Source organism: Coturnix japonica, chromosome 2, assembly GCF_001577835.2.
Source record: "Coturnix japonica isolate 7356 chromosome 2, Coturnix japonica 2.1, whole genome shotgun sequence".
Classification (NCBI taxonomy): domain Eukaryota; kingdom Metazoa; phylum Chordata; class Aves; order Galliformes; family Phasianidae; genus Coturnix; species Coturnix japonica.
In genome coordinates, this window is record NC_029517.1 from 63,207,727 (window position 1) to 63,233,955 (window position 26,229).

Sequence of the window (26,229 nt, forward strand, 5' to 3'; positions counted from 1 at the left end):
TTGATGTCGCCCCGCCCCTCACAGCGAAGGGGGAGGAGGCACCATGGCATGGCGGAGCGCGGTCACGGCTCTGCTGGTGTTGCAACCTCGCACTTCGATGTTCACAAGCCGGGGACCGGCCGCCTCCTACGGGTAATGAAAAGCACAGTCCCCAGAGGCTCGTTGTGTGCTTTGCCTTGTGCCGATGTGGTGTATGCAAGCAGGTGCTATAAGCCTTAACGCTGCTAGCTGCCTTACGTTGCGGGTTGTCAGTGTTTGTTTGTTTGTTGGTTCGCTGTTTTAAGTGGGTTTTTTGCGGGTATGATTATGCCTAGCAATGAAAAATGGGGTGTTTTAGCTTCATTTAGCAGAAATGAAGTCGTGGTGGTGGCAGCAATACTGAGCTAAGTTCAGATGCAGAAGTTTCGTGTGGAGAAGACTACATCTATTTTAGCAATACCCGGTTCCAGTACTGTTTCTCAGCATGCTAAAGAACCAAAAAAAGTCCAAAAAGTGTTAAAAACACACTATGTGTGAAATACTGGGATTTCAATGGACTTTACACTGAGACACGATCCAAGGGTTGTATGTCACAAGCTCAGCAAAATTCCTGAGCCCCCAGTGTTAATAATTAATCAGGATAAAGGTAGAGCTGTGGAAAAAGTCTAACACTATCTGAAGCTCAAAATCGTTCTATACATCCCTTGTCTACGCGTTGGTTACCTTCTATATATGCCACTATTACAGAACAATATATCCACCATAACAAGAGATTGTGATGTGTTTCACAGACAGAGAAATGCAGTTTAGAAGCAATAAGGTCAACCATAGCTACTTCAAAAGTTATTACATGACATAAGGAGATTTCTCCTCTGTGGTATTAATAAGTAATTATTCTGTATTCCTTGAATGACCTTGTAGTGATGAGAATTACCTGTCTGAATGTTTTTCTTTTCCTTGCTGCATCCCTAGTACTTCAATAACATCTGCCAAAATCCAAGTGAATGGAGTCAACCTGCATTATCAGCAAACAGGAGAAGGAAGCCATGCTGTTCTTCTGCTTCCCGGAATGCTAGGTCTGGAGATTTTGTTTTTCCTTTGTACAGCAACCACCTCTTTAACCATCTGCTCTTTTGCTACAATGCACAAACTATTTTGTAACATGTCCAGCACCTGATTATAGAACATTTTCATTAAGAGATGAATTGTTACACATACAAAAGATAGGAAAATGTAGAGGTATAGCAACCAGTTAACTGCTTTTAAAGATTTCAGATATCTCACTGGGCGGCTTTTATGCATAATGGTATTGGTTCTCAATTGCTTGACTCTCATAGTCACTCATACATTCTGGATTGTCTTTTCCTGGTGTTCACAGATAGCTTAGTGCAACAGTATTTTTCTAGACTCAGTGTATTTAATCCTTTGAAAGTCAAGGCTATCAATGAAAGAAACTGTACTGTGTCAGGAGGAAAAGAATTGGCAACAAGCATCTCAGAATAATAAAAAGTTAGAATTCTGTACTTTTGTGTCACTACTGTCTCCTCAAACAATGTATTTAAAGTCCAGCTTCAAACACCCATAGTCTTGTTATTATGGTGGTTTCTTTAATTGAAGAATGATGGTTTTCCAGGGAGTGGTCAAACGGATTTTGGACCACAGCTTAAATCCATGAATAAGCAGCTATTCACTATTGTTGCTTGGGATCCACGAGGATATGGAAAGTCCATCCCTCCCTCTCGAGACTTCCCTCCAGATTTCTTTGAGAGAGATGCAAAAGATGCTGTGGATCTTATGCAGGTAACTGTATTCTCAGACTCTTCGAAAGGACTGACAATAGCAGGACACGGGGAAATGGTTTTAAGTTGAAAGGGGGAAGATTTAGGTTGGATGTTAGGGGGAAGTTCTTCACTAGGAGAGTGGTTAGGCCCTGGAACAGGCTGCCCAGGGAGGTTGTGGATGCCCCATCCTTGGAGGTGTTCAAGGCCAGGTTGGACAGGGCCCTGGGCAACCTGATCTAGTAAATGTGTGTGTTTGGTGGCCCTGCCAGGCAGGGGGGTTGGAACTACATGATCCTTGAGGTCCCTTCCAATCCGGGTCATTCTGTGATTCTGTGATTTTATTTATATTTTTATTTATATAAAACCTTAAATTTTGCATGTGGAAGAGTTCTTCTAAGTATGTGTTTTGGTTTAACCCCAGCAGGCAGCTCAGCAGCACACAACTGATTGCTCATTCTGCTCTCGTAGGATGGGAGAAAGCAGCAGAAAGGTGAAAATCATGGGTTGAGATAGGCAGCTTACTAGGTAAAGTGAAAGCTATGCATTCAAACAAGGCAAAATAAGGAATCTATTTCAGTAGTTCACATTGGCAGGCAGATGTTCAGCCACAGGAAAGCACAGCTCATCACACATTTACCTGAGAAGGCAAACACCTTCATTCTCAACATCCATCTCTTCCTCCTTCTTTTCTCCTAGCTTGTATTGCCAAGCACTGTCTCATGTATGGGACATCCCTTTGGTCAGTTGGGGTCAGCTGTCCTGGCTGTGTTCCCTCCCAGCTTCTTGCACATCCTCAGCTTCCTCACCACAGAGTGGTATGAGAAGCAGAGAAATCCTTGCCTGTATAAGCACTGCTCTGCAATAACTAAAGTCACTGGTGTATTATCACTGTTATTTTCAGTAAAAATCCAAACCACAGCATCATACAAGCCTCTATGAAGAAAATTAAGTCTATCCCAATCAAAACCATGGAACAGGCTGCCCAGGGAGGTGGTGGAGTCTCCTTCTCTGGAGATATTCAAGACCCATCTGGACACCTACCTGTGTGATGTGGTGTAGGGAATGTGGTGTTGGACTCGATGATCTCTAGAGATCCCTTCCAACCCCTACAATTCTGTGATTCTGTGTAATATAGTGTTTCCAACAGATGACAAGTTAAGCAAAACATACAAATGAAGGCTTAAAACTGGGCTGATATACACTATCCTGGAAAATAGTTTCTTCTGCAATATACAGAGAAGTTCAGCTTAGGGAATTACAAAGCAATATGTTCTTACTCCAAAGCCCTGCCCTATGAGATTTACAGATGAGAACCATGTGAGTTTTGGTAAACTATGTATGAAAAACAAAGGTTAAGCAGAGTGATTTAACTAGAAGAGATTACAGTAGTGAAAGGTTCTTAGAAATTTTTCTAGCTAATAGAAACTTGACATTTTACCTCAAGCAATCCAGTTCAACAGACACCTGATTGTGAAAACTGACTTAGCGCTTTGCATTTAACAGCCTATAACTGAAATTATTTTTGTGGGAAATCAAAGGATTCCTGTAATCATACCAGGTCTTAACCAACACTGCTATTGTGATTATGAAGACTATGATTCAAAGCTGTTGTTATTTCTCCATCTTATGGATTTTTTTTATATTTCAAATTTATGTTCCTAAGCTGTGCTTTTATTCCTTCCTCTACGTGCTAACACTGTTTTCTGGTTAGTTCTAACTAATGATTTGGCCTTGTTATGTTAAGCTATACAGTTTCTTTGGCCATGTTAAGAAAGTTGGCAGAGCATGAAAATTCCAAAAATATGAGACAAGATTCAGTCAGTGGATCCAACTGTATTTCTGTAACGAGCAGTAACCTTACAGAAAGAACCATATGAAACTGGAAAGGCAACCTCCCTCGAGTATTCTGTGTGGTGAAACAAAATAAGTCTGACAGCAGAATCAGGATTAAAATACAGTTGTGCCCTCTAACCATATAAGCGATCTCTCTGCACAGTAAATCACCAATTTCTTCTGCTACACAAAGAAAATAAAGCTGCTACCGTGGTTAGGTGACAAACTTTCAGTCTAAATGGTTGTAACTCCCTTTCCCTGCCTCTGTTAAAAAACTAAGAGCTGCAAAATAGAAAACAGAGCTGTCCTTAAAAAGCTTGTAATCATAAAGCGTGTAGTCAAACAAGGCAGCACCCCACCAATCTCTAAAGCTGCCAAAACAAATGGGATGTGGCATCCTGTTATTTTTTTGAAGATGTTCACTGATATAGCATATAACAACTATTTGTTAAAGTCTTCCCAAGGGCAGGTAACTTGATTCTATTTTAGCACAACATGTGAAGGACAGCACAGCTCCCACGTAATCACTCCAACTAGGATTTCCAGCACAAAACAAAGTCAGAGCTCCTGCAGAGGGCTGTCTAATGGTGCGTGGTTTGCATGCAGACAGCCTGCAGACAGACAAAACCCATTTGTATGGGTGAACCTTCAGAATATTCTGGGCTCTTTCAGATTCTGCTGCCTCTCCTGGAGCTGTGACTGCTGCAGGGTTTCGGTGAAACAACAGAAGTATAAATTCAGAAGAGTATTTATCATCTTGATGCAGATGACAGTGCTATGTATCACTGAACGTGTTCTGCAAAGGAATTGAGATATAATTGAAATTGATGGAGTCTCATGTATTTAGGTCTATCCTGCTCTACTCCATCCCAGTCTCTAATGAAAACCACAATGAAGGCTCAAAACATTAATAATTATTATTATGGAAACAGTCAGTGTGATATTTAAGAGTCTGAAAATGTACTGTTGAAGTAAAAAGGTGGGTTTGGGCTTCTCCCAGTTTTTGCAGCCTGTTGGTGTACTTCCTGTGGTCCAAAGAAATAATATAGTATAGAGTGATATTACATTGCAACTTAATGTTGTTAATTATTTTTTGTCACAGCATGCATGATCTTTTGATTGCATTTCACATCATAGACCTTGATGGAGAAGGTGATTTCAAAATAAACGTTGTTCATTTGTTGGGTAAAGATAACACAAAATCACCCACAGAACTTGAGGAGATGAAACCAGCTCCCAGGTAACTGCCAATGTAAGTTAGTGGCCCACACTGTAAGTTCAGAACTAAAGCAAACAAATACACACACCATTTTCAAGACATCTGTTAGATTGCATTGGTTTTGTTTGGAAAGCCACAAAGGATAAAATAAATTCCCCCTGCTGAAAAGGCATCCTGAGAAAACCCCCAAAAATGCAAGAAAATAATGGCTAGCCAGTGAGAGAAATACATAACTGGAGGCAAGTAGATCTCAGTTAAAGCACTGGCAGATTTCCTAGAACAAAGATTTTAATCATCTATACCACCCATCAGGCAACTTTGAGATGCATAATTTGCTACTGGCACTAGGAGAACAGCAGCAACAACAAAAACTAAAGCTTTATGAGCACTGCTGCCAACTCCTAAAACTTGCCAAGACACCAGTGACTCTTTGGCAGAACAATACTGGGAGTTGCTCATTTGTAACTAATTTTTTTCAGCAGACCAGGGCCAACATGTGACTAGCTGCTAAAATTCAAGGCTCCTTGTTGTCAGATCTTACCTTACGTGTCCTTCTCTATCCCCTATCTTATTTCTTTTCTGTTTGCTAATTAGGGTTTAGACAGATGAAATCTGGGATTGAGCCGGACTACAGTGAGCCTAGAATCAAGGAAGCTGCCAAAACCAGATAAGTCCAGTAGCAATGGAAGAAAACCAAGTATCAGTTTGACTGCAAGGGTGTGCCTTGCTTGAGCATCACGTTTACAAGCAGGAACAAGCTTTCAGATTATAACTACTTTTTTCCTTTCTCCGTAGTTCTTTTGTGTCTCTTTTCCTGCTTCTGCTTTCTTCTCTCCAAAGAAAGCAGGAGTGGTATTCCAACAGCAAAGCACTTCAGTGCCAAAACAACACATTCAACTGACTTGGTGTTGTTTTTTTTCCCTTTCCTTCAGAAGTACAATATCTTCTTTAAAGCCATCTATTAAAAAATAAATTAATTAATTAATTAATTAAAAGAAAAAAGAATACACACAAACAAACCCTTTCAAAACTTTCAATTATTCCTTTTTGCTAAAGAGTTCTCAAACTCAGGCTCCTACATACAAAACTGCTATTGAATATTGTTCCAGTACAAATTGCAGATTTCTTTCATAGAATGGCTTGGCTTGGGGAAGACCCCAAGGATCATCAAGTTCCAATCCCCCTGCTGCATGCAAGGCCACCAGCCTCCAGATCTGGTACTAGACCAGGCTGCCCAGGGCCCCATCCAACCTGTCCTTGGACACCTTCAGTGACAGAGCATCCACATCCACTCTAGGCAGCCTGTTAAACCACCTCAGCACTCTCATAGTAAAGAACTATGGCCCTGACAGCCAATCTAAGCCTTCTCTCCTTGTGCTTAAAACCATTCCCCCTTGTCCTATCATTATCTACCCTTGTGAAAAGTTGATTACCCTCCTGTTTATGATCCACTTTTAAATGCTGGAAGGCTACAGTGAGGTCTATTCTTTTGCTTCCTAGCATCTTTATCTTCCTCACTGAACATCACATACACAAAATCTTCTCTCCAGTCACTGCTGTTACCCTCTACCACAGATCTTGGAATATGAGAAAACTAGTTTCAGATTCTAAGTGCAAAGGAATGTATAAGTCAGAATGAATTAATGTCCTGGTTGACGTATTTTTTTTGTTCTGAGCCTTCCTTTTTGAGAACAAGGCATTGCAATATTAATGTTTTGAATTGAAATTCATGGGGTGCTAATATTTAAAACATCACGTATACTTCAGAAAATGTGGATTAGGCACCTAAATTTGATACAATACTATAGCAAACAATCTTTAAGCATTTTTGGTCATTACAGATATTTTTAAAATAGGTCAGCTAGCATCAATAAATTAAATCACTGGATTTCATTTTCCAATTCTTAAACTTTTCTTTTTCTCAAGTTCATCTTTGGTTACATGCCATCCCACACTGCAGTAGTCTTTAGCAACTTTATATTAAGAGAATCCACATGTTCTATGTACCATCGGTCTCCAAGACTTCACTGTCATAGGACTAAGTGAATCTCTAACACAGAATCACAGAATGACCCGGGTTGGAAGGGACCTCAAGGATCATGTAGTTCCAACCCCCCTGCCTGGCAGGGCCACCAAACATATACATTTACTAGATCAAGGTGCCCAGGGCCCTGTCCAACCTGGTCTTGAACACCTCCAAGGACGGGGCATCCACAACCTCCCTGGGCAGCCTGGGTCTCTAGGTCTTCACTATCCATTCTAACTAAGCATTTCTTAATTTCAAGACAGCTCCTTAAATGCAGTAAGAATCTAATATAATCACTGATTTTTTTATTAAGTAGTCATGAAAAATTAGAAGGGTGGGTAGAGTTTCTTTTTTATTTTTTCTAAGTATATGACCTTTCCTATAGCAAGGTAGCTTCCAGCTAGATATTCCTATCTAATTCAATGATGCAGCATTGTATCTAGATACGTACTGCTAGTTTTTGATGAATGCTTTATATCTGCTTATGGAAAATATCAGCTTTATATAACTTTCTTGTACCAAAAAGGCACTGAAATTTAAGAAGTTCTCTTTGCTGGGATGGAGTGATGGTGGCATTACAGCACTCATTGCAGCTGCGAAGTATCCAGCTCTTATCCACAAGTTGGTTGTCTGGGGAGCGAACGCTAGCGTTACTCAAGAGGACGTGAGAATTTATAATGGTACGTATGAAATTAATGACTAGAGAAATATCATATCCTAGAATAATTAATTTCTTCTTCATCTAAGGATCTTAGCCATGTTACAGCTAAGTAGTGACAGAGCTGAGGGCACAACAAATTTAAAGCAACAGGGTACAAAATCCACCAAGTTGTTACACATAGGGATAGACTAAAATCATAGGTAAAAATTGCCCAACAGTTATTCCAGGGTAACATAGCAGGATTAAAAAGAAATCCTCACCAACAGCTGCTAAAAAGTATCACTTCTAGTAGCATATTTCAGAAGGTAAGATTTTTGTTGCTATGCCAAGTTCTTAAAGTTAAATTCTGAATTATCTTACCAACCCTTGGCTGAATTTACTTTCTCACATCTTGCACAACTTTTAGACAAGGTCCACAGAAAATCGTTACGTCAACATGTAATATCTTTTGCTTCTAGGGCATGTATAATACATAATAAGAAAACAAGCTCATAACTTGCTGTTTGGAGGTCAGAAAGCAAATGAATTATTCATGTAAAATCCCAGAATACCTTTTTAATTTGCATTTCTTTTAAGTTAATTACTGTGGTTACAAAATCTTTCCAAAATAAATAAACACCGAATTTCTGATCGTTATTAAATTCATGCAAAATAAAATCTGACCATTTACCATCTAAAGCAAAACAACAACAACAACAACAAAAAGCACTAGTTGAAATCAGAAATGAAGAATTGACCCTGAGGATAGTTTAATTTAAATGATTAGAGTTTGATTTCTACCAGCTGTGAAACCGAGCTGTTTTTTCATCTCAGTAACTAATGTGTGTGTTACACACGTGTGCTTAGATCACCTGTGCTGAGTCATTTTTATTATCATTAGTAGTAGCAGTAGTTTATTGTTTCTTTTTTTTTTAGCTTTGTAAACAGGCTACTTTAATTCTCTATGTGCTATTATATGAACAGAAGTTCTATTATGTAATAATTACAAAATGTACATCAGTCAGAATCAGTTATTTGGAATAAAATAAGCCTTACTTTGAAAGGACTGCAAGTAGCATCTTCTCCGGTGCTGACTTTTGGCCTTTTTGTGGATTGGTGCTTCCAGCATCTCTGGGCCATAAAGCTGCTTGAGTATCAGTGCATTTCATCTGTGGTTGAGGGTTTGGTAAGAGAGAAAGGGTTTCAATATTTAGCTTTCTTTTTCCCTCATCTTCATAAAATAAGGTCAGCACAGATGAAACAGCAGATTTTGTAAGGGAAACAGCTGATCACAATCTGAACCTCTGATTAACCATCTGAGGCAAGCAACGAGTCAGCTGCAGGAGCACAGGTGAAGGTAATTCAGCTGTGCTACCAGAAGGGATGGAGCTTGACTCCACCTCTCCTAGATTCCATTTTAGGGCTGACCACCACTAAGGTAGCATCTCTTTCTGGAGATTGCTTCTTTGTGGAGTTTTTGTGGTGAGCCTCAACAGTAAGTAACAGATAGCCTGGGATGATTGAACTTATTTCCCAGTGGTTACCAATCAGATGCTGTTATAAAACAACACTTTCAATCAGTCAGTACTGCTTTGCTCATTTGGCTTGACAGGTTCTGTTTGCTAATTAATGTCAAACTCCTTTTCCCCTTAATTCCTGTTTGAAGCCAATTAAGAGCTTTGCTTATGGCAAATATTATATGGCATATATTACTGTTTGATGATTCGGTACTTTTCACTACTGAATAGGTCTCTTTCACATTCTCTGCTTTATCAACATTATTTTGAGCTTTCTTGATTTAAAAATTTACAAGTGAAATAAATAGAGTTGAAAGAAAGTTACCTTTGTGGGTGTCTGATCTGTGACCTGTAATGAAAATGTTAGGGGAAAAATAGGTGAACTTAATGTCAGATTATTTCAACAACTGTAGTCAGGATGTCATGAGTCACTGGGCTCTATTAAGCGAAGTTGCTTGTTTTTCTTGAAGACCAGGGCAAACATGCAATGATGTCAGCCTGCTGGAATGCCTTAGTAAGAGCTTCATTCTTCTGAACAGTGCTAAGAATCATGGAAGAGCTTCCATCCATAAGCCAAAGCAAAAGGCTGAAGGATATAAAAAAAGAACTGCCAGCTCTGCCAGTTACAAAAATACTTCTCTTTATACACAAAGTACCTCCTTGAACTCATCTTCTTCATACCCTCACAAAAGAAAAATCAGAAGTCATAGAACTATCCTATGTATATAGTTTTCTTCCTTGTGAATGTAATAAGACGGTGTTGTAGCTCAGACTCCAGCAGGGATAATAAATTAAGAACTATTGAAAACCATTCGGTGCAGTTTCAAGTTTGAAATACATGTCTGCATTTGAAAACTTATTCAAACGTTGACAAGTATTGAGTTTTGTCTTGTTGCAGGTCTGATCCTAATATATTTCAATGTTATCTTATGTAGGTATCCGAGATGTTTCAAAATGGAGCGAAAAGGTTAAGAAACCGCTGGAAGAGCTGTATGGGCATAAATACTTTGCAGAAACCTGTGAGGCTTGGGTAGATGGAATATCCCGCTTTGCTGACAAATCAGGTGGTAAGGCTTCCAGAGTGTTAATTTGAAGCAGTTATAGTAGCAGACAATTCTGGATAAGAATCTAACAGTAATCCTGCAGTCAGGAAAGGAAGGCCTTTTCATATGGCATTAAAAGCTGGATCTGACTCACACCCATGAATAAAGCAGTTACTTCATAGACAGTTCACAGAACCAGTAAGGTACAGGAGGATAAAAGATTTATGGAAATCATTAGCTGATGAGTCTTTCTGCTTCTTCTACCATTAAACTACATTAGTAAATAGTTTCTGTTATGCAGACTGAACGGAGGGATTCTGCTAAGCAGTTTTCTCCTCTGCTTTCTTAGAGTTAAAGGACTAGCTCTTGGTGACACTTGTAAGCTCTCCAAAATATGAGGTGTATTCATATTAAGTTTCTGAAAATGGGAGCTGAAACACTTTAAAAACTAGTAGTATATAATGAGTACAAATAGAAAGAAATTCACATTTTGACAGCTCAAACTGAACAAAACATTTTAAAAAAATTACTATTGACACAGCTTGGGTGTTTAAAATCCATAGCAGTAGTTAAACCAGGCAATATAATCATTACTGAATGTTTGTCTCTGAAGGTTTCTCCAATTACTCTACATAGACAAAGAGTAAGTCCAAAACCAGGCCAATTGAACTTTGAAGCCTCCCTTTATTTCAATATAGATGACTTTAGTCTTGAAGACTTATTGTCTTTAAGTGGCTCAACTAATCTAATTCTTCACATACAAAAATAAAGTCTTTATGGAAATATGGGTTTGTGTGCCATGAAATTCAGTGGTAAATGTGTTGAAACTTACCTCCTGTATCCTGTATTTTCTGTAAAGTAAGGTACACAGATCCTGCTTAGCTGCAGAAAAATGTAAACTTTGTGATGCTTTCAGCCCTGCCTCCTAGAGGTCTGTAGTACTGGGCTCCATTTTAGGGCCAGTTCTCTTTAATGTTTTCATAAATGACTTGGATGCAGGACTAGAAGTTGTTCTGAGCATATTTGTTGATGATGCTAAACTGGGAGAAGTTGCTGACTCCATCAAGGATGGAGAAACCTTGCAGAGATCTTGACAAATTAGAAATCAGAACAGTTACCAACCACTTGAAGTTTAACAAGACTGAGTGCTGGATTCTTCACCTGGGAAGGAAGCCCTGGCCATATGTACAAACTGGAGATGAGATGCTGAAGAGAAGCTCCACCAAAAGAGATTTGGGGGTCATGTAAACCTATGTAACAAAATGTAGTGTTGAATGCAAAAGCAACAGAATGCAAAAGCAACAAAAACTAAGGCTGAAGAGAAAAAAGCAGGGCTGGGGACAGCAGCTTCACTTGCTCTGTTTCTGTTAATAACCACTAATGGAGCAAATTTTACTACTTGCATCCAACTTAAAAGAAATAAATATTAGTCCTGTTAATGCACTTCTGTGGAATAATTGCATGCTATCCGCAAGGAGAAGCAATAGCTAGAACCCAAGTGGAGCTCAAGTCCTTTGCTTTGGTCTTTCATTTTTTACTTTTTAATAAAAGGTAACCTTCATTTATTTTCTCCCTAGGTAGTATCTGTCAACAGTTGCTGCCTCAGATTAAATGTCCTACATTAATAATTCATGGTGAAAAAGACCCTTTGGTTCCACGCTTTCACGCAGACTACATTCATGAGCACATCAAAGGCTCCCGGTAAGTTACATGATGGGGTGTTTCTAACTGATTGATAAAGAAGAAATTAAAATCCACAATAGTAAAAAAATATATATGCATTTGGACAAATCGGACCTGATGTAGGTGAAACTATTCTCCACTTCCCTATCAAGTTATGCAAACAGTGTATTCAGACCTTTCTCTCTATGTAAAAAGTAAGAAGAATCAGTACTTCAGTAAGTACCTTCCTAATGTTCTCCAAAGGAAACTTAGGCAGATCCTCTTCATCTTTGCAAATCTCACCACACTCCAATTCTTAGGAAAAACATTTTTTTTTTTTTTTTTTTTTTTTTTTTTTTTGTTATAGCCAGTGCATTCCTTACATTGTGAGATACCTAATTTCTGTTCCATTCAGTGGAGGAATGAATTTAGATGCTATGAATAGAGCAAGATGACCAGTTACTATAGAGAGGCAGAGGATACTGATCTCTGTTCTTCCTTGTTGATGTGAGCAACAGCCTCTAAGATTTTATTTTTCAGAAGTTCCATGAATTTGTTTCAGAAAAGTGAAATGGAAACAAAAAGTACAGCTATGTTCAAGAATTATTCCATAAACAAGAAAAGTCTTGAAGCATTCATTCTGAAAGCCCAAAAACACCATAAAAAGGAGGGATTTCACCATCTTTCTTTTCTTCATAGATTTGCATGTAAATTCAGGGATTCTATTACTACTCAGCAACAGATGATGCTGATTAACACTCAAGAGAAGAATTAGAAGAAGTGAAACTTTTTTTTATGAATGCAGAGTATAAGAATCTGTTTCACTGATGTCATCTCTGTGAGAAATTGAGTGACATATTTACCTTAAAGTCAGCTCTGCCATTCATAAAAGACATTATGCAACAGTAAAGATAAGAAAGGAAAGATAAGGAGACCTTCCTAATAACCACATACAGACTTTTATTTTAAATGCTTGACAGTCAGTTAGTCCCACAGATGCCCTGCTTAGAATACCTGTAATAGTGTTAGATTTCACTGAAAAACGTTCTAGATGCTAAGGCATGCCGTAACAAAAACTAGACAAAGATCAGATAGCTTCTTCAAAAGAACCATAAGGGTAGAAAGCATTAGAAGTTGCCAAACAGTAAAATGTAAAGCTGTTCTTTGCATGTCTTTGTGCTGATGTGCTCTCCCATATATGCATTTGCCCAATAAGAAATTAAGCCAGTGATTAAATATCAAAAATACAGATAAAAGACAGGCACATGATCTCATTTTTCTTTTGTTGCACTACAGATGAAAGGTGAAAAGGCTTAAGTTCAACATATTTTCAGTAATAATTTGAATGTCTCCTTTACTTGCATAGATTTTTTTTTCCTGAATATTAAATTAGAAAAGGATTTGCTGTTTGTAATATAGATGCATTGTTTCTGTCAGAAGCATGCCATTACTCTGTAATGTGCAACTCTCTTTGTGTGGCTAGAATTAAGTAACATTAGGTTTACTTACTATTGTGGATGGTATTCATGACTGCTGTAGTATGTTTGCACATCTGTGTATTGCTTTGTCTTTGAAGAAACAACATTCATGAAATTCAGACAGAAGTGCTGGACAAACTACACAATTACACTGGTACTCTTTTCTTCCTGAAACCAAGCATCTCTTAATAAGCACTAAAAGAAGAGTTATTGCCTCTGCTGTAGTAGGATTCAAATGTTATGAGGACAGCAAAGCATCAGACAACATGGTCTTTAGCTGTTGAAGTGGCTCAAAGTTGTAAAACAGTTTCACAACCTGATTTAAGTGCTAGAAGTACATACATGAAGCCTTTCTCAGACAGGAAACAACAGCAATTAGTTTAGTCTTGTCTCACCTATCAGTTAGCAGCCTAAAGATTCAAGCTACCCAGAAACTCTCCTAAGCCTTTTTGTAGCTTAAGTCACAATTCAGCTACAGAAGTACAGACTTCCCTTTTTGCTTTAAAATGCTACACTACATTAGTTCTGAATTTGTTTTTATGCAGAAAAATGAGAAACTGCAAATGCCAGTTAAGCTTGCTGTGGCTACAGATTTAGTTTCACCACCCAGTCTGTTCAGGACATTCTGTCCTGTTCTCTGACAGAGGCAAAGCAGCTTAGGTGTTTGACATACCTTTAGATGTATCATGCTTGCTTCAATTTCACTGTCATCTTTGCAGACCACTAAAAAGGTTCTTAAACTAAGTCTGAAACACAAATTTGATTAAAACAGAGCTTATCCTTACCAAAGCAGAGGAAGTATGTTTGTTGTTTCAGCTGTTGACATTCTGATCCACATACATGGAAAAAGTACATCAGTGTTACATCAATATTTTTACTTGGGTAACCAAGAGCAAAGGAAAAGAACAGAACAAACTGTTTACCTGTGCTCTCAGAACATAGTGCATATTCAGAATATTGGTTCCCCTCGCCTTCTCTTTTAAGGTTGCATCTGATGCCAGAAGGAAAGCATAATCTACACCTGCGTTTTGCAGAAGAGTTCAACAGAGAAGTAGAAGAATTCTTACGGTGACCTAAACTGTAAAGTTAAAGGTATTTGTCCTTGCACTGTTCAGGAAATTTAGTGATTTCATTTTTCATTTACACTAGATATAAGTCCTGTAAGGAAAATAAAAAAGATATTCGCATTAGAGGGATCCATATTAACACTGTGTAAGCCTCTGTGGATCAGAAAATACCACTACATTTCAAGACAGCTGACATGTCTTGAAACTTATTCAGCCAGTGGGGAAAGAAATAGCTGTGCTGTGTCCAATGGGGGAGTTAAGAAAGACAGAAAACATCATCTAGAATGCATGCCTTTATGTGCTCTTAACATTATAAAGGACAAAAAAGAACATTGTAATAACTTGGGATTCAGAACTGTTACATTGATAAAACCTGTCAAAGTTACAAGTGCAAAGAGGATAATTGGGTACACAGCATCTAAAGAACATGCTTTACCACTACTATCAAAACTCATTCCATACACATGCCAGCTTTAGAGAAGTTCTTCAGATTAGAGGGAACTTAAGCCTCATCCTCCTCTCCTTCCTCTTCAAATTCACCCTGCTCATCAGCAGTGGCATCCTGGTATTGCTGGTACTCTGAGACCAGGTCGTTCATGTTGCTCTCCGCCTCCGAGAACTCCCCCTCCTCCATGCCCTCCCCCACGTACCAGTGCACGAAGGCCTTGCGCCGGAACATGGCCGTGAACTGCTCCGAGATCCTCTTGAACAGCTCCTGGATGGCCGTGCTGTTCCCTATGAAGGTGGCGGACATCTTGAGCCCACGTGGGGGGATGTCACACACGGCCGTCTTCACGTTGTTGGGGATCCACTCCACAAAGTAGCTGCTGTTCTTGTTCTGCACGTTGAGCATCTGCTCGTCCACCTCCTTCATGGACATGCGGCCACGGAAGATGGCAGCCACCGTCAGGTAGCGGCCGTGGCGGGGGTCGCAGGCAGCCATCATGTTCTTGGAGTCGAACATCTGCTGCGTCAGCTCGGGCACCGTCAGGGCTCGGTACTGCTGGCTGCCGCGGCTGGTCAGCGGGGCGAAGCCCGGCATGAAGAAGTGCAGCCGCGGGAAGGGCACCATATTGACAGCCAGCTTGCGCAGGTCAGCATTGAGCTGCCCGGGGAAGCGCAGTGAGGTGGTGACGCCACTCATGGTGGCCGAGACGAGGTGGTTGAGGTCTCCGTAGGTGGGGGTGGCCAGCTTGAGTGTGCGGAAGCAGATGTCGTACAGGGCCTCGTTGTCGATGCAGTAGGTCTCATCCGTGTTCTCCACCAGCTGGTGCACAGAAAGGGTGGCATTGTAGGGCTCCACCACCGTGTCCGACACCTTGGGAGAGGGCATGACGCTGAACGTGTTCATGATGCGGTCGGGGTACTCCTCCCGGATCTTGCTGATGAGGAGGGTGCCCATCCCCGAGCCGGTGCCGCCACCCAGAGAGTGGGTCAACTGGAAGCCCTGCAGGCAGTCGCAGCTTTCCGACTCCTTCCTCACCACGTCCAGCACAGAGTCCACCAGCTCAGCGCCTTCGGTGTAGTGCCCCTTGGCCCAGTTGTTGCCGGCCCCGCTCTGACCTACAAGTGGACCAGAAGCAACGTGCCACCTTAGTGCCCCCAGAAGGAATCCCAGATCAACCTCAACCCACCCCACAGGGCCCACACCCCTTATTCCAGTACCCAGAGCACCACTGGGATCCAACCCCCCCCAGCTCACTCACGGTTGCTCTGAGTCTCCCGCATGTGCCTCCTGCACACTGGGGGACACCTCCATGGCACACTCACTCACCAAAGACAAAGTTGTCAGGTCGGAAGATCTGTCCAAAGGGGCCGGAGCGCACCGAGTCCATTGTGCCGGGCTCCAGGTCAACCAGGATGGCACGGGGGACATACTTGTTACCTGCGGGACAAACCAGTGCCAGTGTTATTGCCCTGCAGCACTGCTGTGCTCCCTTCAGCCTCTCCATAATTCACTGGAGAGTTGCACTGTCTAGACCAAAACTGCAGTGCTATCAGAGCCATTGTGAGAACAAAGCTCTGTCAGTAGTCACAAGTAGATCACAACCCTTACTCAGATATTTCCCAGCTACAATGAACTGGCATTTCTTCCATGTTTATTTAATGGTGTCAGAGGATGCAGGCAAACTTACCAGCAGCTTCATTGTAGTACACGTTGATCCTCTCGAGCTGCAGGTCACTGTCCCCATGGTAGCTGCCGGTGGGGTCAATCCCATGCTCATCACTGATGACCTCCCAGAACTGGAAGACATTTTCATGAAGGGGCAGCTGTTAACTACAGCTGGTCGGTGCCAATCACACGTGCTAGCGGTCTGTGCACACAGCGTCCCCGACCACTCCCTAGCATGGTTGAGCAGCTGCCTGGGAGGAAGCTGCACCTCCATGAGTCAGTGCAGAAGAGTTTCCTTTGGCCGCGGCAGCTGAATTAACAGAAGCAGCGCCGAGCGGAGGAGGGCAAACGGGCAGCTGCAGCGCTGGAATTCGAGCTAATTCATTTTTAGCACACGTCCACGGGGCGACAACACACGCATCCCCATCGATCTGATACTCTTCTATTGTCTAGCCGTGGCTTGAGACCGCCTAGACCAGCCTCGCTGTTCTACTGACATGGCAGCGTCGCCGCAAGACGACAGCAGCCCTAGCAAACAGCCGGGGCTGGCCCTGACACCGCACCCCTCTCCCTCCCGAGCCGAACAAGCCATAGGCGGCTCCGCACGACCACGTACTAGAACCCGGGCACGTCCCACGTGGCACGAAGCCGCAGGGCAGCCCCGATCCGGTCGCGGATAAACCCCCGCGGGGCTGCGAGCTGCACCCCGGTGCCGGTCGCACGACCCTCCCCAGCCAGCCGAGAGGCGACCCCGTACCTTAGCGCCGATCTGGTTGCCGCACTGCCCGGCCTGGATGTGCACGATCTCACGCATGATGCCGCTATCCGCACTACTTCCACACCGTCACCTCCCGTTCTCCACGCTGCGGCGGCCGCACCCCGCTCCGAGCCTTAAATTGGGCGCTGCGCACCGCCTCTCGGTGACGCCACCCGGCAGCGGCGCTCAACCAGTGGAAGCGCTGGAGCGGGGCGGGGTTGTGGTATTGTCTCCCGTTGGGGGTCCGACAGCTCAGGGCCGGCTGTGGAGCTGCCCCTCGGAGGTCGGGGACAGCTGGAATTCAGGAATTGCGAATAATTTACACCGAGCTGCTTCTGCACCTGCTGGCGCTCGTTCCTTTACTCGTCTGTTGCAACAGCAGAGCTTGCACTGCTTACGTTTTTGCAGCGCCTTCCAGCTTGTGTTTCTAGCTCGGGCCCGCTGAGCTGTGTTTTGATACCTTTGAAGCACAAAAATCATCGTTCCATGGTTCAGAGGTTCAGACTCTTAAAACAAGCAGAAACTGGAGGGCAGCCATGGTGCAGCCAACAGCAGCTTTCAAGTAGTATGGGACTGTTTCAGCTCAAGCCGTCAGACCTGTCCATGTGAGGCTCCCAGTTGAGGAATGCAGTGGGCCAGCGTGAAGTCACCCTGCTGCTAAAAGAACAGCTTTTGCTGAGAGTACTCTGGCAGCAATTTTAACCTGAATGCACATAGGAACGGGATGTCTGTTTTTCTGCAAGTGAACTTGTATTCTGTGTCAACAGAAACCCACTGTGTGCCTCATCTGGGAAGATTTTTGACCTTGCTCCTAACATCTCTGGTTGTTGACATATGGAAATAAACTAAACTGATCCAAGTCCATGGCAGATGGCTGTGGTAGGAAGGACAGTTCAAGGGAAGCAGAGAAAACGTGTTTTTTAAACCAAGTTGTATATACACCTGATCTAGTGTAAGGCATCCCTGGCCATGGCAAAGGAGTTGGAACTAGATGGTATTTAAGGTCCCTCTCAACTCAAATCATTCTAAAATTCTATGAAATATATCATGGAATCATAGAATCACAGAATGGCTTGGGTTGGAAGAGACCTCAAGGATCATCAAGCTCCAACCTCCCCTGCCACAGGCAGGGCCAACAACCTCCACATTTAATAATAGATCAGGTTGCTGAGGGCCCCATCCAACCTGGCCTTGAACACCTCCAGGGACAGGGCATCCACGACCCCTCTGGGCAGCCTGTTCCAGCATCTCACCACTCATAGTAAAGAACTTCCCCCTAACATCCAACCTAAATCTTTCCTCTTTCAACTTAAAACCATTTCCCCTTGTCCTGATATTATCAGCCCTTTCAAAGAGTTGACTCCCCTCCTCTTTCTAGACTCCCTCTAAGTACTGAAAGGCTGCAATGAGGTCCCCCTGCAGCCTTCTTTTCTCCAGGCTGAACAAGCCAAGCTCTCTCAGCCTGTCTCAGGATAGAACAAGCTTATCAAGGAAAGAGCACTGTAGTATGTGCCTTTTTATAACAGTGACTTTCCTTCAGCCATAGCAGTGCTACAAGAATCGGAGGAGAAGGCGGCAGCCCAAAAGGGATTGTGATCCTCCCAAGCAGCTCAGGTGATCTGTATTATGTAGTTAAGGGCTGCCATTACCTCTGCAGTGAGAGCCCCATGACATTTTGTATGAGTGACGTATCTGCATCCTCATTGCTGGACATATAAATTAAAATTGGTTTGGACAGAAACTTGATTGTAAAACATTAATCAATTTGCAGTTGTAAATTTTCAGTTGTGGAAAAAAAATGTTTTTCATTTGACTTGCTGGCCTGGCAAGGACAGCTTTACAGCAGAACCAAGGAAGGGTAATGGCAGCTTCCAACAAGGTTGGCAAAGAGGGAGCAGCATGGTGTACCTCGTATTCAACACAACAGGAATGAAGGAGGTCCACCTCAAACACGTGCCCACAAATATAGAAATGCCAAGGCCCTGATGGCAGCATGGAAAACTCTCCTATGTTTGCTGGTGAATCAGCACAGCACGAGGAATTAGCACAATGAGCGAGAGATCTGTGTGCGGTTGCAGAGCTATGGTATTGTGGGGATCACAGAGACATGGTGGAATGCTGGAATGCTGCAACGGATGAATGAAAGCCCTTTTAGCATGGACAGGGTAGGAAGGTGCAGAGGAGTTACCCTTTGTGTGAAGGAGCAGCAGAAACATGCAGAGCTCTGCCTGGGGATGGATGATGATCTAAGGGGTCTAGACTAGAGGGCAAACTAATGTGTGCTGTATTGTGGTGGTTGGTTGCTACATGCTTCCTGATTAGGAAGATATAGGTGAGATCACCAAAGAATTGGAAAAAGCCTTACACCTACAGACCCTTATTCTCAAAGGGAACTTGAATTTTCTGAGTATCTCTTGCAGGATCAACAAAGCAGGATACAAGAACTCCTGGAAGTTTTGGAAGCAAATCAATGATAACTTACTGTCGTGAAGTCCAAAGGGGAGAGAGATGCTGCTGGGCTTTCTTATAAAGGAAGAACTGGTGAGGACTGTAAAGGCTGGAGTCATCTTTGGCTTCAGTGACCATAACATTGCAGAGTTCAAGATCCTGAGAAAAAGCAGGATCGCAACAAAGGCTTTCAGGAGAACTGACTTTGGCTTCTTCAGTTATCTGTTTGGAAAAATCCCACGGGAGACTGTCTTGGAGAGAAGAGAGATCTGAGAGGACTGATTGACTTCTATAACTCACCTCCATGAAACAGCTCAAGACTGGTGCTTTCTGACAAGTGGGATATCAAGCAAAGGCAGCATGAGGCCTGGGCGGACAAACAAGGAGCTGCTGGCTAAACACAGATGTAAGAAAGAAACATACAGGAGGGGAAAGTAGGGTCATGTGACCCAGAAGAAATATAGACACTCTGTCCTGGTATACAGTGTTAGGTTTAGGAATGTCAAAGCTCACCCAGAGCTGAATCAAGCAAGGGATGTGAATGACAGCAAGAATTACTGACCTATCTGCAGCAAATGTAAATTTTAGACCCAGTAATGAACACAGAACTGCTGACAAAGGACATGGAAAACAAAGAGTTATTCAAAGTCTTCTTCTCCATCTTTTTTACTATTAAGAAATCCCAAGCTTGCTGAGACCTGTTGGAAAATTTGGAGCAATGAGAATTTATTTTTAATAGAGATGGATCTTCTTGAGGAACACTTAGATGAACTGAACATGCAAAAAGTGCATAGACATTGGTGAGACACACTCACAAGTGCTGACTAATGTCATTATGAGGACACTTCACAATCTTCGAAATATCACAGCAACTGGAGAATCTTCCCAAGGATTATAAAAAGGAAAATGTCACTGCTAACTTCAAGAGGAACAAGAAGGAAGATCAGAGAACAGGTCAGTCAGCCTTACGTCAATTCCTAGAAAGATGGGAGAATAAATTCTTCAGGAAACAACTTCTGAACACATTAGGGTCAAAAAGGTGATCGACATTAGTCAGCATGGATTTAACAAGAGCCAGTTATGCCTGACCTAGCTGACAGCCTTCTACAATTACTGGTGGTGAGGAGCATTGAATATCATTTACGCTATGCAGGCTTTTGAACTGTCTCCTGTAACATCCTGGTAAGGAAATCATTGAGGTATGGCCTAGATAAACAGGCAGCAAGAGGGAGAGAAAACTAGCTGAACTGACAGTTTGAAAGTAGAAACAAATAAAAGGACTCTTAACTGGCAGAATAAATGCCTGATCAGAACCTCACAAAGTTCAACAAGGGGAAGTGCAAAGTCCTGCATCTGGAGAGGAACAACCCCAGGCACCAGTGCATGGTGGAGGCCACCCAGAAGGAAAACAGCTTTACAGGAAGGGGCCTGGGGGGTCTTGGTGGGTGCCAAGTTGAATGTAAGCCATCAGTATGACCTTGCTACAAGGTTGTCCAGCAGCAACCTGAGCTATATTAGTCCAGCAGTTCAAGGAAGGGAATCTCTGCCCTCTACTCAGCCAATGATGAAACACATTTGGAATTATGCATCTAAATTCTGTAGTCTGCTCCCCATTACAAGAGAGAAGACATTGTAGTAAGTCCAGTGAAGAACCATAAAGGTTAAGAGACTAGAGACTGTCATCATCCAAGGAGAAACTGGGAGCTAGGATGGGTTGTCCTGGGGAATGATGGGGGGGTATCTTATCAAGAATCTCATAAATACTTGGAGGAAAGATACAAAGAAGATAGATAGAGCCTGGCTCTTCTCAGTAGCACCTAATGTCAGGAGGAGAAGCAATGTGCACATAGTGGAATATCAGCAACTAAATGTAACATAGGAAAAACCTTTGATATCAGACACAGATACATGCTGTCCAGAGAGACTGCGGCATCTCCATCCTTGGAGATATTCAGAACTTTGGACACAGCCCTGATCAATCTACTGTAGCTGATCCTGCTGGGCTGGGTGTAGTATTGGACTGGATGATCTCAAGTGATACCTCCCCACTTCAACAATTCATTGGTTCTGTGAAAGGTAGAGGAATGGACCAACACATGTGACGAGTAACATCAGGTCGATGGATTATTGGTCCTAGCGCCACACTGTACTATATTACATTGTATATATTATCTGTACTATATTATATGTACCATATTATATGTACATATATTATATGTACTATATTACATTATATATATATTATAACATTAAATTACAATTACAACAAAACAAGCAGAACTTTGCAGATGTGAACTAATAACTGATCTAGTAAGTCACTGACATTTCCTTTGTTTTACATTTGGCTGCTGTGACCTTTGGAAAATAACGCGGAGATTTTTCAAAAGCAATCCTCAGTTTTGTTCAGTGTACTGATGTGCAAACAAACCACGTCTCTTTTTCTTCCACAGGGCAGAAACCTCAGATGCAGTGAAATATCATGAACATGGACTGGCTCGAGCTCTGTAACACATGGAACTACGTGCTATTGCTTTGCAAAACACAAAATATCCTGCTATTGTGTTTTCTGTTGCCACATTTTTGCAGTACTTAGTCACAGGCAATCTTTGTTACTGCAGGAGCAACTTGTGCGTATACATTTCTGCATGCTGTGGGAGTCGCCTGCATATTTTTAGGCAGCGCTGGACTGTTACATCTTCTCACTATTTGCAGAGCTGCAAAACAGCTGTCCCTCTCAGCATCTCCATGGGATATACATAAGTATTTAAGAGCTTTTTGGCTGCCAAGTTACTCTTGGAAATCTACAAAGCAACAGCTTTAGGCATTCTTATTCCCTATTTGAAGGTACCTGGACACTCTCTGACATGCCTTCCTTCCACATACACACAGTGGCTTCCTTAGAGCTTTATTATTATTACACTCTTAAGGATTTTGAACTTGTTAATTCACAGAAGCTATAACACCCATTTCTTTGTAGATTCCCACTGGTTTTTAGGGGTGTAACTCCAGATTAAAAAAGAAAAAGAAAAGAGCACTTACAACGAGGCTCATGTTTATGTGCCTCAAAAGATCCCTTGTCTACAGTAATACTGAGCACTCCTGAACACACAGCAAAGAAAATTAAACATTAATTACTTAAATGTCAATCCAGAATCCTACATTTTGGCAAATAAACACTATAAAGAAAACCATAGCCACTAATGGCATTTAAATAAGTAGACCGGTACAATATAGCATTTTTAACATAGTTTGGTTCCCACACCCCCTTCCCAAGCAAACTGAAGGTATTTAGTATTATGAATAAAAATCCAAATACCCCATTCATAGATTTGCAGTGCCTGTGCATGGGAACGCCCATGTGCTGCTGTGCAGCCAAACCACTGCTTGCAGCTCAGCAGCCAGCTGAATAAAACTCTACCTTCCCCTGTTTCCAAGGCAACAGCAGAGCCTTGGAAATGAGCTGCACAAGGGAAGCAGTGGAAATGTTAGCACATTTTAATGTGGCTGTAATTTCCTATTGTAGGACGGAGAATTGCAAACACAAATTTGGGAGCTGCTGAAGCATACACAGTAATAGGTTGAGCATCTGCCTATGGCTTTATTCTCATTTACAAGGAGTGATAGCACCTAGTGCTTAGACACACGTATCAGAAATGAAATGATTTTTTGAGTCTTCCCATTGAAATCAATGGACGCTGCTCTGTCCATTAGCTTTTTCATCTGAATTATACCAGACAATAACAGTATTACCACCTTATAGAGTCTCTGAGATCACTTATGGTATCCGGTGCTTAATCACTAGCGATGTGTGTTAACAATATTTTCCCCAACAAGAGGGTGGATTATTTGTGGAGATATTTTTTATTCTAGTAATAAAATAATAACAAAAATCTATTTTTACTTCAGAATTACAGCCCACTGCAGGCACTATAAAAAAAGCAGTTACACAGTACAGTGCTGAGCACAATTTTATGAATGAGCAAAAGCAATCTCAGTGTAGAGCCTTCTGTACTTGGGCTTTTTCCTTGGACTGAAATTTCTGTGCTTGGCCAAGAACAAAAGAAGAGAGAGGACAAGCGTGCAAGACAACATCACAGAACAATATAGGGCACTGTCAGTTCTGAAATGAAGTGTGCTTATTTTTCAGAAGAGAACCGTTTCCTCATGAAGTTAATGTTTCTTCCATACCCCGTGGCTCCTCTTGGGAACTTGGCCTGTAACCTCTGAGTCAGGAATTTGTTGACATAGTCCTGAAGGACACGACAAACAGACTCTGCTCATCTGGCTTCCAAAAGTTACCATAACAAATACAATCATTATGATAACACTAAATGACTGCAGAAAGGAGAAAATATGTTTATCATCACCAGGCACAGATTTACTGAGAAGGAAAGAGGCAAAACAATGCAGCCTCTCATTATTTCCACTTGGCACACCAGATGTGATGGGGTAGCTGCCAGATGGCTCCTGCCCCCACCCAGGATGCATCTACCTTTTAAGATCACTCAGAAGATGAAATCTGTTTGCTGTCTCTATCAGCTAAGACCTTCGAGTCAATATACAACCGATTCCAGCATCAATATAAATGAAATGCTGCTATCATGTTTTCCAGGGCAGCCTATTTCCCACTCGTCAGTGGGAACAAGGAACAGACAGAGGCTTTGATCAGCTAGTCACAGTTCCTTTTGTTCCTCAGCCTCCTTGCTCTATCTTGAAATCCAATCATTACTTGTAATTCAAACAGACACTTGCTAACTCTAGGCTTTATCCTGGGAAAATTCTAAGAGATGCCACAGTCTGTGGTGGGATTTGATATAAATTGCTTAAAATCACCCGGGTTCTCTGCAAGAGACCAGGGTGGTGTTGCTCCAGGTGGCTCCATCCAGTCATGCACCTGCTCTGCTCTCCCTTGCAGAAACTGTTTTTTTTTTTTTTTTGCCTTCTCTGTAGCAGTTCTCTCTTTGACATATTCTTTAATCCAAGAAAAAGCTTCTTCCCACCTCATTTACCACATCCTTATGTTTTAGGAAACTGACTCATAGAGGAGTCAGACATGCTCCAGAGGGAATTAAAATCCCTAAAGCAAGGCAGTGGGTAGGACTATCCTTTTCAGCAGCAGAAGGATAATGAATGAGTCTCACCCATGGAGCCACCCACTTCCACGAGTAGCAGTTCTCTTAAAGCCCTGGAAACCTTTAATTCAAACTCACTCTCCCCTATCCTCTAGTGTGGAGCTGGCATTTTCAAATACTACTCATTCTAATTATTTATTAACAATAAAACTGGGATTATGCTGGATGCATAGTAGTAGATTAAGCCATACTTGAATTTCATTTAATGCATGTAAAGGTATTTTGTTTTGGTTTTTTTTTTTTGTGAGGCCAATTGAATTCTGCTTGAAAGCCCCGTTTAATTATTCACTGCAGAGGCAGGCAGTGTATTTGTCAGATCCATAGTAAAAAGGCAGAAACATTTTTCACTGCAAAACAACACAAAGCTGTTTACTGAACAAACTCTACAGCCTCTGCCAGGGCAGCCATTCCATCTCCTGGAGCAAGTGCTTTCACATTCTTAAGCTGAATTACTAGCATTTCTGTTTGCTATGATAAATACATTCTTGACAAAAAAAGCCTTGAGTTTATCAGGTGAGAAGCCAGGTGAGAAGCACAACCTGATTATAAAAGATGACATATCAGTCACTCAGACCAGTTTGAAAATCTGTGTCTCAGAAGAATCAAATGTTAATAAGCAGGAATTTAAAGCCAGCTTGATGTTCTCTCAAGAGAAAAACTCTGCCCATAAAAGAAAAATGGCTTTGAGTGAGAAGGATGAAAAGATCTACTGTGAAATTACTTTCTTACTGTAAGTGGACAACCAATTTAACAATACTCTGAAAATAAGTGATTTGTCTTTCTGGCAGCTGTAAATAAACTACTTGAAACTGGTGACTGAAGCTACAAGCAGATAAACAGGTTGGTCATTATTAAACTGCTCAGGGAGGAAGAAGATTATCAACTGTAATTGTTGAATTGATGAATTGTTGAATTGTATTTCCTTTGCTGGTAAGAACTGAGGGATTGGGCTCCTCTCAATACCAGGCCTTCAACATGCATTAAAAGAAGTGCTCAAAGGGCTCCAGATGGGTAAGTGTCCAATAGAGTAATGTCTTTCTCCAAAATACCCCACAGCCTCAGGCACTTTGCTGTACAACCAAATGCTTCCATTTTGATTTCTCATGTAGACAAGCTAAAAGATAACAAGCATCTAAAATGGAACCACTGGTAAGCAGTAGAATGTACTTTCCCATTTTAACAAAGAACAGAACAGGTTATTGGTGGAACATCAGAAGGCCGATGCTTAGTGTGGCAATTTGAGATTGGTAGGAGAAAAACTCTTGAGACCTTTTGATTCAATCACATTTAAAAGTGCTACAAATACTACAAAGGCTTATTTTTTGCAGAGTGGAAGTTGAGGAAAAACCTCACCTGAGTTACACTGAGCCCAGAGCAGAGTCATGAGATTTGTTTAATGAAGACAACAAATGTGGAACAAAGTGCACAGGAATATTGAGGAGTGAGAGAACAGTGCCTCCCATGTGCCAAGTAAGTGTTACTTGTAGCTCCTATGCAGGCTGTAGTATCTGACCAGTAACTACTGTATACTTCC

At 41.8% G+C, this 26,229-nt stretch overlaps 2 protein-coding genes and 1 long non-coding RNA gene across 5 annotated transcripts; 1 reads left to right on the forward strand and 2 right to left on the reverse strand.

Annotated features, from left to right (window-relative positions):
- Positions 1-24,879, forward strand: BPHL (biphenyl hydrolase like). Of its 3 annotated transcripts, XM_015854568.2 has the most exons (8): positions 1-132; positions 952-1,055; positions 1,613-1,779; positions 7,365-7,518; positions 9,931-10,062; positions 11,616-11,739; positions 14,163-14,270; positions 22,014-24,879. In XM_015854568.2, exons 1-7 carry the CDS (start codon positions 44-46, stop codon positions 14,248-14,250), a joined length of 858 nt encoding a protein of 285 aa, XP_015710054.1. In that variant the 5' UTR covers positions 1-43; the 3' UTR covers positions 14,251-14,270; positions 22,014-24,879. The 3 variants fall into 3 exon arrangements, with proteins under 3 accessions (XP_015710054.1, XP_015710053.1, XP_015710055.1); XM_015854567.2 differs by lacking the exon at positions 22,014-24,879 and having other exon boundaries at positions 14,163-14,384; XM_015854569.2 differs by lacking the exon at positions 22,014-24,879 and having other exon boundaries at positions 9,931-10,059; positions 14,163-14,384.
- On the reverse strand, positions 3,574-8,870 carry LOC107309621. Its single transcript, XR_001553260.2, has 2 exons — positions 8,535-8,870; positions 3,574-5,770 (listed from the first exon to the last, which is right to left on the reverse strand). It is a non-coding gene; the product is annotated as an uncharacterized LOC107309621 (long non-coding RNA).
- On the reverse strand, positions 14,526-17,249 carry LOC107309619 (tubulin beta-1 chain). The gene is made up of 4 exons (XM_015854566.2): positions 17,116-17,249; positions 16,381-16,489; positions 16,020-16,130; positions 14,526-15,808 (listed from the first exon to the last, which is right to left on the reverse strand). Exons 1-4 carry the CDS (start codon positions 17,170-17,172, stop codon positions 14,748-14,750), a joined length of 1,338 nt encoding a protein of 445 aa, XP_015710052.1. The 5' UTR covers positions 17,173-17,249; the 3' UTR covers positions 14,526-14,747.
- Positions 24,880-26,229: the final 1,350 nt, after the last annotated feature.